We start from the raw sequence: 13,799 nt of genomic DNA on the forward strand, positions 1-13,799 counted from the left end.
TTCTCTCTGACCGCTAGAACCTATTGAAGAATTTCTAGATTTCTAGAACTTTCTCATGAATTCCACTTATTCCATGTCCACTAGAAGCCTACCCTTAAAAAAATACTTGATTACCAGAACCTTCCTTAGTACCGCTAGAACCTCTTCAGTTACCATAACACTCCTAAGACATCCCATAGCAGCTGTAGAATCTTTCAGTGAGGATCCTAAAGGATGTCAATGACTTCTTTAGGAGTCCATATAAGACCCAGTGATCACATGAACTTGTTAATGGAGCTCTGGAACATCTAGTGATCACTGGAAGATTGTAAATCTCCTGAAAGACGACTAGAATCTTCTCAGTGACCGTTAGAGCCATTTAAAGGACTCATTGATCTGCAACACAGGTCAACATTAAACTTCTGCATGGATCTGTAGAACCTGACTCCTAAAACATCTTAAATCTCCTAAACAATTGCAACATCCCCTTTGAAGACCAGCCAAACCCCTTCAGTGACCATTTAAATGACTCATAAAAGACCCTTAAGGTTCTTGAAGGATCTTTAGAAGTTAATTGAACCCGGATCATCCTAAATATCTGACAACATTTCAAGGATCCCATTAAAGGCTGATAGAACTTCCTCAGTGGTTTTAGAAGTGCCCTGACTTACCTTCAAACCTCTTCAGTGATGACTAAAACCTGTTAAGGGATCCTGGTCTCCTGGAACTTCTTTAATGATTACTGAAATCTTTCTTAATGAAACTAGAACTTGACTAGTAATTTCTAAATCATCCTAAAGGGCCCCTACAACTTCTTTAATGATTACTATAACCTTAAAAATGGAACTAGAACTTACCTTTTGAAACTTCTGCATCGTCTCAAAGGACCCCTGGAACTTCTTTCAGGTTCTCTAAATATTGAAGGTTGTGTAAAGGGTGTAGGCTTTATCATCAGTATGCTGTTCTGGGTAACTACTATTGTGCTTTTTTTTTTTTTTTTTTGAGGCGCTTGCCATCATATTTAAGACTAAAAATAGTTAAACTCCTAACCTCAGTCTCCTGGCTTGGACTTTTCTAATCGTTTTACCACATTTCCTTCAGAAACAGAAAAACAACATTTAATCACACTAATTTCTTTTGTCCTACAGTCGGACAGCGGCTCAGCAACGACGCCGTCCTTGAGATCGCAGAAGATCGCTCAAGCCAAGTGGGAGTTTCTGTTTGGAGGCCAGACGGAGAACAGGCGCCACATTAAAGGTGCTGTAGATACTGACTGTCGTTGATGATAGTTTGGTAGCAAACGAAGATAAACCTGTAATCGGCGGCAAAAGAAGATGAAGCTGACTGCTCAATTTTGTAATTAATCCATTAATTCCAACTTTAACAGCCTGATTGGATGTGATAATTTTACATGCAAGAAAATGGTATTCCTTGCATTATAGATGTTTACACAAGTGTTACACTTTATTCAGATACTGCAGCTTACTTGGCCATGTACTCAATAATAATGATGAATATTTTCCGATTTCTTAACTCCGCTCTGACAGTAATCTGATTATCTGAGTGTGGGCAAAACAAGGTATTTGTCATTTTGGGCTTTGGGAAACACTGATTGACATTTGTCACCATTTCTGCACCATTTTCTAGAGCAAAAAACTTCATCCATGAAATAACTGACAGATTAATCAATAGTGAAGGTAATTGTCAGTTGCAGCCCCGGTAGTACTGATGTAGTCAGAAGCAGCAGCTGTTTAAAGGGCCATTCTGTGTTTTCTCTACTATTGTTTCTTCGCTCTGTGAAGTAAACAGCTCTCAGCTTCTTCTAAGCCAATTAGCCGAAGCTTAGCATAAGCTAGAACAGCTCTCACAGTGTTCAACTCCACTCATATATATTACTATGCATCTCTACTCACTTCCTGTTCTTTATTTAGTGTGTTTTTTTCTGACCAGATCACCTGGACACAACTAGTCTGATTTCCTTTTTTATACAAGTGAAGTAATCTGTCTTGCTGTCTGTGGAGGTGTGTTGCCTTCAAGCAGTCCAAAGAAAACTCGGTGTGAGATGATACGAGAAGCTTTTAGTCTCATGAATCACACACCTCATTTCGTCAGAAATATTTGATAGCATGAGAGCTTTAAACCTGAGCAGCCTTTCAGGTTTACTGAATTCACAACCAACATCTATGACTCATACTGATACTGATTTTCAAAGGCACCGCATGAAAGTATGATCCCCTTTCATTAAATCACTGGTGGTAAGTATTCACGTCCTTCAGTGAAACACAGCAAAGTTACAAATAGAACTCATGCATGACAAATCCTGCTTAACCTTCTGAACTCCAGTAAGTTTCAGGGCAGCTTCTGCTCCTCTTACTATTTTTTCTCACTGTGGGCTCATTTTCACTGCAATATAAAGTCCTGCACCTCCATGGAAACAGCACAGCCATGACTAGAAGTAGATTCAGAATTCAGATTCAGAAAAACTTTATTTTTCCCCAGGGGGCAATTAGAGAGAACTTCAAAATGTCTTTTCTGCAGTATGACACAGTTGCAAAGACGTAGATAACATTAAAAAAAACAAGTTTCTTTGATTATTTATTTTGCATAAATTGAAAAACAGCTTGGAATCAACATGGAGTGCCGACAAGTGTTACCAGTACTGGAGAAAAGATGGAGGCTCTACATACTATAGATATGATAGTAATATTTGTTTGGACTCCATTGTCCCAATGGAGTGGCGTGTCACAGATGACTAGTTCAAGGACTGTTGCATATTCTGTGATTTTTCCTATTTTTACAGTGTCTGGCTTTGATAAATGCTGGAAATTTGCACACTTAAAAAATTATTTGTGGTTTACAGGGGGTTAAACCAGAACAGCCATTTGGGTTTTCTTAACTCACAACCTGTGTTGTTATTTGTAACACCTGCAACCTACTCATTTTTGCAGTGTTTATCTCAGGGCTATGCTGCCACATTAAACTATACACAGAAAATTATAGTAGTTTTTTTCTATTCAAAACATGAAACTCATATAACATGACACCTTTGCACCATTGTGACAATACCTTGGCGCCATTGGTGTGTTAATGGGACATATTGTAAAGCGCTATGAGTACCACTAAGGTAGAAAGACACTATATAAGTGCAGACCATTTCCCATTCACCTATGATTAAAGCAGCAGCAGTAGAAGAAGTATTCACATTATTTACTTTCATATTATACAGCAAAGTAAAATTACTCCATTACAAATAAAAGTCATGCATGACACTTTCTACTTAATGAAAAGTACAAATCAGCAAAATATTATAATATATAATATAAAGTATTATCACTGAAAATGTACAAAATAGAGCTTTTTGACCAAAACCATGATTTTTTTTTACTAAACTAAGTAATTTGGTGGCTAAAACTAACCAAACAGCCAGTGAAAAACAGAATAAAAACAAGAAGACAAAATGAGACTTGAGTCAAAAAAATTATTATTACCTTTACTACTATGGTCTAAGATGGGACTTAAAGTTCGATTGTCCCTATCAGTCTTTAAGAAAAACGTAAAGAACCAGCTCTTCACTGAACACCTTTGCACTTGATAGACTACAGAAAAAAAAAACAAACTAATTCCTATTACGTCGTGTACTGCCTGTAGACACCACGGTCCTATTATCACACTTGGAGAGCTTGTTTTATGGCTCTTATCCAGGTTGTTTTCTCCTGACTATATCCTTGCTTGTGTTGTATCTGCTCTCAGATGTATGTCGCTTTGGATATAAGTGTCTGTTAAATGAAATTCTAGAATTGTAAAGTCCATTGAAGACCACCAAGAGACTCTAAACTTTTATTCCTTTTTGTAAGTACTACATTGTGGCTTCACCGCCATTAGATGAGATCATAATGACATAATTATAGAGTCTACTAGAGGCCCATGTGTGCATATAAATAATGTTTATGGAATGGTGAGGCAGCTTCCAAACATTCCTTCCAGCATTTTTTAGAAAAACTGAACCAGTATCTGAAACCTTATGTACCACTTTTTGTTTTCTTTGTCGACATAAAACTCAACATGCTTTGTTTCCCTTGCAGACGTTTCCCCGGCGACGCCTCCGACCAGCAGCTCTCCCAGCCCCACCCCTCCCTCCTCCCTCCACCTGAAGCCAGCCAATCAGAGGAGGGGGTGGGACAATCAGAAGCTGTCATATCATGAGGTCCGCCAGATCGAGGTGGAGCTGGTGACCCCCAACAACCGAGGCTCCATCCCCAAGACGGGCATCATCCGGCGGACCATCCAGTACTCTGAGACGGATCTGGACGCCGTGCCGCTGCGCTGCTACAGGGAGACCGACCTGGACGAGGTGAGCCAAGGGACTCACCTGTCCGTCTCTCACCTGGAGGCACAGAGTTTAAATGTTGTTTATATTGTGCAGGTAATGCGGGCTGAGGCAGAGGCAGCCGAAGAGGCGGACTCGGCCTTCGGGAGCAACCGCAGCGTCCTGGAAAGCTCTAGCTTTGCTGACATCTCCCCGAAACCCCGGACAGGTGGAGGGAAGGAGGAGAACGGGGAGGAAGAGGAGGAAGACGAGGAGGAGGAGGAAGGAGTGGTGAGCTGGGCGAGCGTCAGGATGCAGGGAGACCGACAGAGGCAGCGAGCTGCCAAGGAGGAGGATGAGGTGTTTAGTCTGCTGCTGAAGGGGTGAGAACTAAACAGGAATCATCCAAGAACTCAGATTCAGACTCATCACTGATGGTCACAAAGGCTCCATTTGCACATGCAGATTCAGCTGTCAAGTATCCAGACAAGCTTTAACCCTCTGAATCCCAGAATCCTGTCACAGTTTTAATCACTGTGGGCTCATTTTTACTGCCTGCAATATCAAGTCCTGCATCTCTATGAAAGTAGCACAACCATGACTAGAAGTAGAGGGAAGAAAAAGTGGATATTTATTTTGCATAAATTGAAAAAACAACAACAACCTGGAATCAACATGTACAACATTTTTCCAAGTGCCCACCAATGTTATCCATCCATTATCTATACATTGCTTCATCCTCATTAGGGTCATGGGGGGCTGGAGTCTATCCCAGCTGGCTTAGATTGAAGGCAGGAGACACCTGGACAGGTCACCAGTCTATCACAGGGCTACATATACAGACAAACAATCACGCTCGCATTCGTACCTACGGACAGTTTAGAATTTCCAATTAACCTCAGCATGTTTTTGGACTGTGGGAGGAAGCCAGAGAACCCGGAGAAAACCCACACATGCACAGGGAGAACATGCAAACTCCATGCAGAAAGATCCCAGGAAGGTGGGACATGAACCGGGGATCTTCTAGCTGCAAGGCCAAAGTGCTAACCACCAAGCCACTGTGCAGCCCCCACCCATGTTCTCAACGCTGAAAATAAAAAATTACTCTACATACTACAGATAAGATTTTTAGCTAGTTTGTTTAGTTTGTATACTTGTCTCTTCTCTGATTTGTGTAAATATGGCTTGCAGTTCATCTGGGAAGTCTCTAAATTTTGTAACCTGTCTGTTGGTTACAGCTGTGTCAATCAATGCTTCTCAGTGGCACCAAAGAATGCAGGATTTTAAATTTTTCACAGAATCTGCTTTGAGTAAATGGTTTATTTTTGGTGAATTTTTAAATGATACATGTAGAAAAAAGTGTTTTTATGTTCAATATTGTGATTTTTAAGCTGAGATTTGGCCGAGTTTCCCATTGGAGTTTATTTTTGTGTTTTTATTTTGTTCTTATTTTTCTTTTCCTTGTAATATTTTTTTTGTATAATTTTCTATGTTATTGTTATAATTTAATTACATTTTTTAAAAATTAAAAGTCCTGTCTAGATCCAACCTTTTTATATTAGGGATTACCACATCTGTCTGAGGTCATTTTAGCTCTTGAGATGTTGTTGAGCTTGATCTCCTCTTTCAGATGAGATCTCCTTGAAGAACCTGGAAAATGATAATTTAATGTACATAAACTGACCACTGTTTGATCTGTGTTTGATGGTTGTTTCTTTGTCAGGTCGTTGGAGGCGTCGTCTGACAGTCACGGCGGCCTTAAGTCTCCGATCTCCGTCGGCAGCCCTCGCCGACCCTCCAACAGCAACCTGGACTCCTTCAGCCGCCACTTTGAAAGCATCATGGAGTCTCACCGGGCCAAAGGAACCTCGTACAGCAGCCTGGACAGCGTTGACCTGCTGACCTCCGGATCCACGTCGGTGTTCACCTTCGACCTGCCGACGCTCACTCCGGAAATCCAGGTAGGTAGCTGAGAACAGTCACGGCGGAGCGTTTATGTGACTGCATGGAGTAACTCTGGTGTGTTTGTATGTTCAGAGTCAGATCTGCGAGAGCGCCAAGCAGATCATTGAGCTCAGCTTCGCCCCACTGGCCCGTCCCGACCCGTCCGCCCCCTCGGAGGCGTCGCGCTCTGAAATCACCCTCAGTGCCTCGGCGGCGGGGCTCCGAGGAGGCTCCAAGGACGACTGTGGCCTGCCGGTCCGGTCCAAGTCGGAGAAAGAGTCGTGGCGTCGCTCCGTTCTCAAAGACGGCTTCAGGAAGGCGAGCTCGGTGCCATCGCTCCACAGCAGCCTGAGGTGAGTCACACCTGAAGGTTCAGATCCTGAAAGTCAGCCACTCTGTTTCTTTATGGTTTTAAAGGTTTAGTCCACCCAAAATAATACTTTCTGTCTGTTGGCTTTTGATTTTAAAGGCTTACTCCACCCAAAACACAACATTCTGTCCAACACAACATTTCTTCAAGTGCCCACAGGTGTTAACAAACTCTCTAAAACAATGCTTTCCTCACATGCTACAAATATTTTACTATTTACATTTTAACAAATATTTACAAACTCAGCATGTCAGACTACAGTAGGAACACGTTTCACCATGCTGAATGTATCTTCCAGCAACTTACTCCTCTGTATGTCATCGCTGAGCCATGCAGCATTTATTTTATTGGTCCAGTACATTTTATTTTCCTCTTAGCCTCTGTTGTCATCTATCTGCTCTGTGTAAACACTGCCAGCAGTTCACCTGAAATCTGTTTTTTTTTTTTTTTGAAGTATTCTGCATTGTGCAGAGGAACACAGTATTTGGTTTGATTTTTACAGGATCTTGTGCAAACTTAAATTTTGGAGAATTTTTAAATGAAGCGTTTAGAATAGTTACATTGATAAAATATCTCAAATTTAAGCAAACATAAAAAATGATTTTCTAAAGAAACTGTTGGGGAATTGAAAATCCAACGGTTCTTTCTGGTTTTATTGTTTCTGGCTGATAAATGGTGTAATCTTGGTGGTGTTTTGTTGTTTTTTTGAAGACAACAAGCCTTTTAAACCTTCCGGTGGATGAACGTGCAGAAACCCTGATGGTGTAAGGAACATAAACATCATGTTGTAATGTCTTCAGGTCTCTCTCACATGCTTTGTGTGCATTAAAAAGAGGTATTAGTGGCTGTAAACCTTCCTCACTGGCTGTTGCTTAGAGTGAGAATCTGTGTGCTCCGTAAATTATCTTTATATATTTGGATTAAAATGGTTCAGTTAGGGGCTGCACAGTGGCGTAGTGGTTAGCACTTTCGCCTTGCAGCTAGAAGGTCCCTGGTTCGCGTCCCGGCTTTCCCGGGATCTTTCTGCATGGAGTTTGCATGTTCTCCCTGTGCATGCGTGGGTTCTCTCCGGGTACTCCGGCTTCCTCCCACAGTCCAAAAACATGCTGAGGTTAATTGATTACTCTAAATTGCCCGTAGGTGTGAATGTGTGAGTGATTGTTTGTCTATATATGTAGCCCTGCGACAGACTGGCGACCTGTCCAGGGTGTCCCCTGCCTTCGCCCGAGTCAGCTGGGATAGGCTCCAGCACCCCCCGCGACCCTAGTGAGGAATAAGCGGTGTATAGATAATGGATGGATGGATGGATGGTTCAGTTAGATCAGTCAGATCAGAGCTGAACCCTGCTGTAATAACAAAAATCAACCACCAGGGCGCAGCACAGACACATTTTGTTGCTCTGTAAGTGTGTTTGTTTGTGTATTACAGTGCGCTTGTGAGTTTCGTGCCTTCAGAGTGCTGCAATTTGTTTGGTGCTCACTGCTGTGTTGAAAGAGCAAATGCACTGTGGGTGGATTTTTTCCAAGTGAAGACATTTTCTTTATTGTAACCCTCTGAAACACAGGGAAGCAATTTTGGAGCTTTTTTTTTTTTTTTTTTTTTTTTTTTTTGCTCCTGTCACATTTTTTTTTCATTGTGGGTTCATTTTTCACTGCACTATAAAGTCCTGCACCTCTATGGAAACAGAACAACCATGACTAGAAGTGATGAGAACTCAAAAATGTCTTCTGTGCAGCAAGTTGTAATGCCATAGATCATAAAAAATGCAAAAACAAAAGTTGTATTTCTTTGTTTCTTACAAAAAATCTATAAACTTGCAATCAACATGTTCAACATTTTCCAAGTAAACACAGGTGTTACCAGTACTGGCAAAACATAGTGGCTCTACATAAAGAGATTTCCTGGTTCTATATTTCCTCAAAAGTCAGAATTTTTGGTCCCCGATGGCTTCTTGTTTACTTCGACAAGCACAGAATTCTTTTGCTTTGACAGGATCTGGTTGGTACAAGCAGTTTATCTTTGGCAAATTTATAACTGAGTCTCATAGAATAGAGTGATTTTGATGAAATATTCCAATTTTAAACTTAGATTTGTTTCAGAACGACATGTCTCACATGATTGCATTCTTTCTTTTTTTCCCCACAGTTCCCATTTATCAAAGTCAGAGTTTTGACTCTGATAAATGGTGTAATTTCGGTGATTTTTAAAATAAATGACAGGCCTTTTAAACCTGCTGGACGGTTTTAAGGTTCAGATGATTAAAAAAAACATTTTGATGACTAGAACTTGGGCTTGAACATGCTTTTTAGAGAGAGATTTTTTGGAGTGAAGAGACTTTTTCTGTTTAGTCTTTAAATCTTTAGCTCTCTGAATCCTGAAAATTTGACTTGAATGTTTATTTATATATAAAATACTGCTGTCAAGTTTTATTAAACAATACATACACACAGCCCATACTGATGTACATATACTGCAAACAACTGATAATCAATAACGCAGTCAAGAACAAACTTTATTCATTTGTCTGTATATAAATATGAAACCTTGAATATTTAGTGTTTTTCTTGCAGCTCTGATGATTTTTTTGGTGGTAATAGAAAATGTTCAGATAGTTTTTAAATGCCCTGTAGTCCACATGATGCACTCAGCTGTAATTAAAAATAGAAGGGGGGGTGGAAAATACTTTTATTAATTAACAAAACAACAGCAGCACTGCAGCGTCACTGCACCAAGGGCTTAAAGCTCTCTGTGAGCCGGGGACTGGATTATGTCTGAGTGTTTCACAAGTATCAATATGTTGTATTGAAATACAGATATGGAGGGTCTGAATGGAGCGTGTCTTTATGTATAAATCAAAGCATTTACAACATGCAAGTATGTGAGATAACTGCAATTTCACCATTTTAGAAGCTGGAACTGAAGTGTTTCAGGCATACTGCATTAACCCTCATCAGTACACCTTGGATCCATGCAGACACCAGGCATATATAAGTTGTCATATTTTTCAGTCCCTTTAGGTGCTTGTCACCCACATAGTTGCCATCATATAAACCAAAGCTTATTTGATTGCAACCGAGTTTTTGGTGTATATATAGAAAAATCATTTGGGGTTCATGGGGACCCCAGTCAGACCCCAGACAAACTGTGCATCTTTCATTTATGTATGTTTGTGTTATGTTGCTCTTGTGATGACTGCTTCAGTTGCATTGTGCATTGAATTCAGGAATTCTTGCACTAATATTGTAAGCAAGCACGTTTGTAGTCATCAATAGTAATTTCATTGTTTCTTTCATATTTGTATCTATAGACAACACACGTTTTAGGAAAATATACATTGAGAGGATATGGATCGGTACAGAAATATGAAGCCAATGAAATACCACAGGGGTCCAGCTGGACCCCAAGTGTATGGATGAAGTAGGTTTTGCCACCGTGTAATGATGAGGATTTAAAGTGACAATTGTTAAAGTAGCTGTCCATTAGATTTCAGTAAATACCTAATTTAGAAATCATTATTATGTATTCATTTATAGCCAAGTGTCACATTTTCTCATCATATTTTATGTCTGTCCTAATTTGTAAAGTTAGATAAATGAAGCGCAGTATTTTCCTGCCAAGTAGCATGAAAATGTTAAATATTAAAGTACAAGTATTTGTACTTAAGTCTATCACTGATCTGCTGTGTGGTGCCTGTAGTAGCTCTTTACTGCAGTCCGTCTGTCGTGTTGTCTTCTTGCCCAGTACTTCCTGTCCTGCTGCCAATCACAGCTGGAGCCCTGGTGAGACTGGCTGTAGTAACCACAGCGATGGCGGATTCACTTCCTGGAGCACGTCAAGGTTTAAAATAGAAAAATACAAAAATGTGTCACAGATCAGCACCAGATTCTGATACCGACAGGAAGAGGAGCTGCAGGTCTCATGAACAGAAGCAGCACATCTGTAACACCGAGACAGGATGTACAGAATGTTCTCCATAGAACCCCATTCAATCTGAAACTGTAGGTTTATTGTTGGAAATGGTCACTGACCCAACAGTTTGGAGTCCATTATGTTATCACAGCGTGAACCAACACATCCAGTTAAAATTCTGATCCTGTTATCATGTGGAGCGTCAGGTCAGTTTGGGTTTAGGGAGGGGTCAGCAAATTGTTTTATTTTGAAAGGCTTGTGTCCTGTCTGTGTAAGATTTGGTTAAATTTAGGCACTAAACTGTTTAGTTTCAGAAAAACATTAAGATTTGGGTTAAAATACTACCATTTCACAACATGTTAGAAGCTTCTTCTTCATTTACTGTGTTACCAGGGCAACAAATCGTTCCCAAATCTGATATGTGATTGGCTGGCTGAAAAGGACCGTTAAAAAGAAATAAAAATAGATGGCAAACGTGATGCACTCGTCGTATGTCACAAACCAAGTTCTGGGAGACTCCCTCAAAATGAAATTTATTGTGCAGATGAGTTGTACAGGAATTAGATTTCACATGTTAACTTGACCCCACAGAAAAACATTCTTGTTCCCAAATGATTGTAGCTTGTTTTTATGAGATAATTTGTTCCTACAAGATTTTTTGTTTCCTCTTGATAACTTAAGGGAAAAACTTGTTCCTTTGAAATTTTAACTTTTCTCACAACATAAATAACTTATTCCTTTCTGATACAAAACTTGTTCCAACAATATAACCTCTTCTTACGAGATTAGAACTTTTTCTCATTAGAGTCTAACTTCTTCTTTCAAGATTATACCCTTGACCAGCATGATAAAATAACAACTTGTTCCCACTGGGTAATAACACATTCCCAAATTATTATAACTTGTTCCTATGATATTATAATTTTTTTCCACCTGAAAAATAACTTGTTCTCACAAGATAAATATCTTCTTCCCCAATAATCAAAACATGTTCCTACAAGATAAATAACTTTTTTTCATGAATTAACTTGTTCCCAAACAATCATGACTTGTTCTTAAAGGGTTATTACTTTTTCCTACAAATTATCTTGTTACAGGAAGAAAAACAACTTATTCCCAGGAGATTATAAATTGTTCCTCTGAGATTATAAATTGTTCTTTTGAGATTATAACTTGTTCTTTTGAGATTATAACCTTTACGACAGGATAAATAACTTGTTGCCACAAAATACTGACTTGTTCCTGCAAGATAGCAGCATATTCCCAGATGATTATGTCTTGTTCCTCCAAGGTTGTTACGAGTATCCGCATGAAAAGTAACTTGTTCCTATAAGATTTAGAACTTGTTCCCACACAATCATAACTTATTCCCACAAAGTACTAACTTGTTCCCACAATATAGTAACTTGTTCCCAAATGATCATTACTTGTTCTTACAGGATTATAATTTTTTCCTAAAAGTTAACTTGATACTGCAAGAAGAATAACTTATTCCCTAAAGATTATCATTTGTTCCTATGAGATCATAACCTTTCTGACAGGATAAGTAACCAATTCCCTCAAAATAACTTGTTCCCTCAAGGTAACAGCATGTTACCAGATGGTTATGTCTTGTTCCTTCAAGATTATGACTGGTTCCCAAAAGATAATAACTATTTCCCAAATCATTTTAACTTGTTCTTAAGGGATTATAACTTTGCCCACAAGTAGCGTGTTACCACAAGAAAAATAACTTGTTCCCAAGAGATTACAGCTTGTTCCCATGAGATTCTAACTTGTTCCTACCAGATAATAACTTGTTCTTGCGAGATTATAAATTATTTGACCTGTTCCCCACAAGGTAAAGAAGTTGTTTCTACAAGATGCAAAATATGTTCCCTCAAGACTTTGATTTGCATCTACATGATGGATAATTTGTTCCCACAAGATCAATAGATTGCTACCTGCTGATCAATAACTATCACCTTTCTGGACTTCAGTTGCTCCTAATTGTACTCTGTAGTTAGAACAGTCTAATTTCTCGTTTACTAATCGCCTCCATGTTGGAGTTGGAGTCTTTGTTATTCTGTTCAGTGATGAGTTTTGGTTCCACATCCTCTTGTGCTCGACTTCCAGCTTCATATGGTTACTTTACTTTTAACCAAACCGCATTGGTCACGTGATGCAAGTCCCAGACTGCAGAACCGCGAGAGACCAAACCAGCTCTGCTTTTAGATCTTTGTTCGTGTCAGGCTGTGGGCCTGCAGTCGGCCTGTGATGGAGGGTTTGGTTCAGCTAAACTCGACTGCTCTGCTATTACAGACACTGTAAAGTCTGCATTTAACAGTGAGCCAGCATCTTATTACTCACTGCACGTCTTTATGTTGGTTCACCTCAGGGAGCTTCAGTTTAAAGCCGAGGGAGAGTCTGCTTTACTGTCCTTGTCGTTAAAGTCAGACATTCAGTGAGAGGACAGTTTTGTGCAGCTAATTATTCTACTCACATCTTTTTATATTACCATGGTGTCAGTGGAAGATCCTTATAAGTACAAGGAAGCATCTATGTGGGTGTATCGGCAGTGTTGAGAAGACAAACGTAGTTTTACAGCAGACATCTACTGAATTAATCCTTAAGGAGGTGAGGCAAGTTGGTTTCTATGGCATCTTTTAGCAGCAATTCAAAGTGCATAGCATGAAACATAAGATATAGAAAATAAACTGACAGATCAGAGGAATAAAAATTACAACACTGCAACATAGGAAAACAATAATCTAGTAAAGTACAGTGGCAAACAGAAAAGTCTCAAGACCTTATTTAAAAGAACTGAGGGATGTTGCAGACTGATTTATTGTAAAGGTTATAGTAGTAGCTTAGCAGTAGCTAAAGGTTAGGGATAACACAGGGTTAACTTCAGCATAGGATTAACTTTATCTTATGATTAGGTTAAGCACAGAGTAAAATGTACCTAATGGTTAGTTTGTGTACTGGTTTAGCTGCAGCTCATAGTTAGCTGTAGCAACGCCTTAGCTGTAGCTAATAATTAACTGTAGCCCAGGGCTTGCTGTGGCTAATAGTTAGCTGTGGTACAGGGGTTAGCTATAGCTACTAGTTAGTGTAGTGTAGGGTTAGCAAAGATTAATGGTTAGTTTTACTTCTGGGTTAGCAATAGCTTATGGTTAGGTGTACCGTTAGGTTAGCTGTAGCACAGGTTTAGCTGTAGCTAAGGCTTAGCTTCACCACAGGATTAACTGTAGCTTATTGATAGCTTTTGCGCAGAATTAATTGTACCTAGCTGGGGTACAGGTAACAGCT

General features: G+C 39.6%; 1 protein-coding gene across 3 annotated transcripts in view; it reads left to right on the forward strand.

The window, feature by feature from the left end:
* Positions 1-13,799, forward strand: part of psda (pleckstrin and Sec7 domain containing a) — a 77,985-nt gene that overhangs the window by 16,175 nt on the left and 48,011 nt on the right. For all 3 annotated transcript variants that reach the window (XM_055018497.1, XM_055018496.1, XM_055018495.1), the window contains 5 exons: positions 1,128-1,236; positions 4,062-4,330; positions 4,403-4,668; positions 6,009-6,246; positions 6,323-6,582. In XM_055018497.1, coding sequence (XP_054874472.1) covers positions 4,406-4,668; positions 6,009-6,246; positions 6,323-6,582 — 761 coding nt within the window. In that variant the 5' untranslated portion in view covers positions 1,128-1,236; positions 4,062-4,330; positions 4,403-4,405. The remainder of the gene's footprint in view (positions 1-1,127; positions 1,237-4,061; positions 4,331-4,402; positions 4,669-6,008; positions 6,247-6,322; positions 6,583-13,799) is intronic.

Source organism: Amphiprion ocellaris, chromosome 16 (assembly GCF_022539595.1).
Source record: "Amphiprion ocellaris isolate individual 3 ecotype Okinawa chromosome 16, ASM2253959v1, whole genome shotgun sequence".
Taxonomy (NCBI): domain Eukaryota; kingdom Metazoa; phylum Chordata; class Actinopteri; family Pomacentridae; genus Amphiprion; species Amphiprion ocellaris.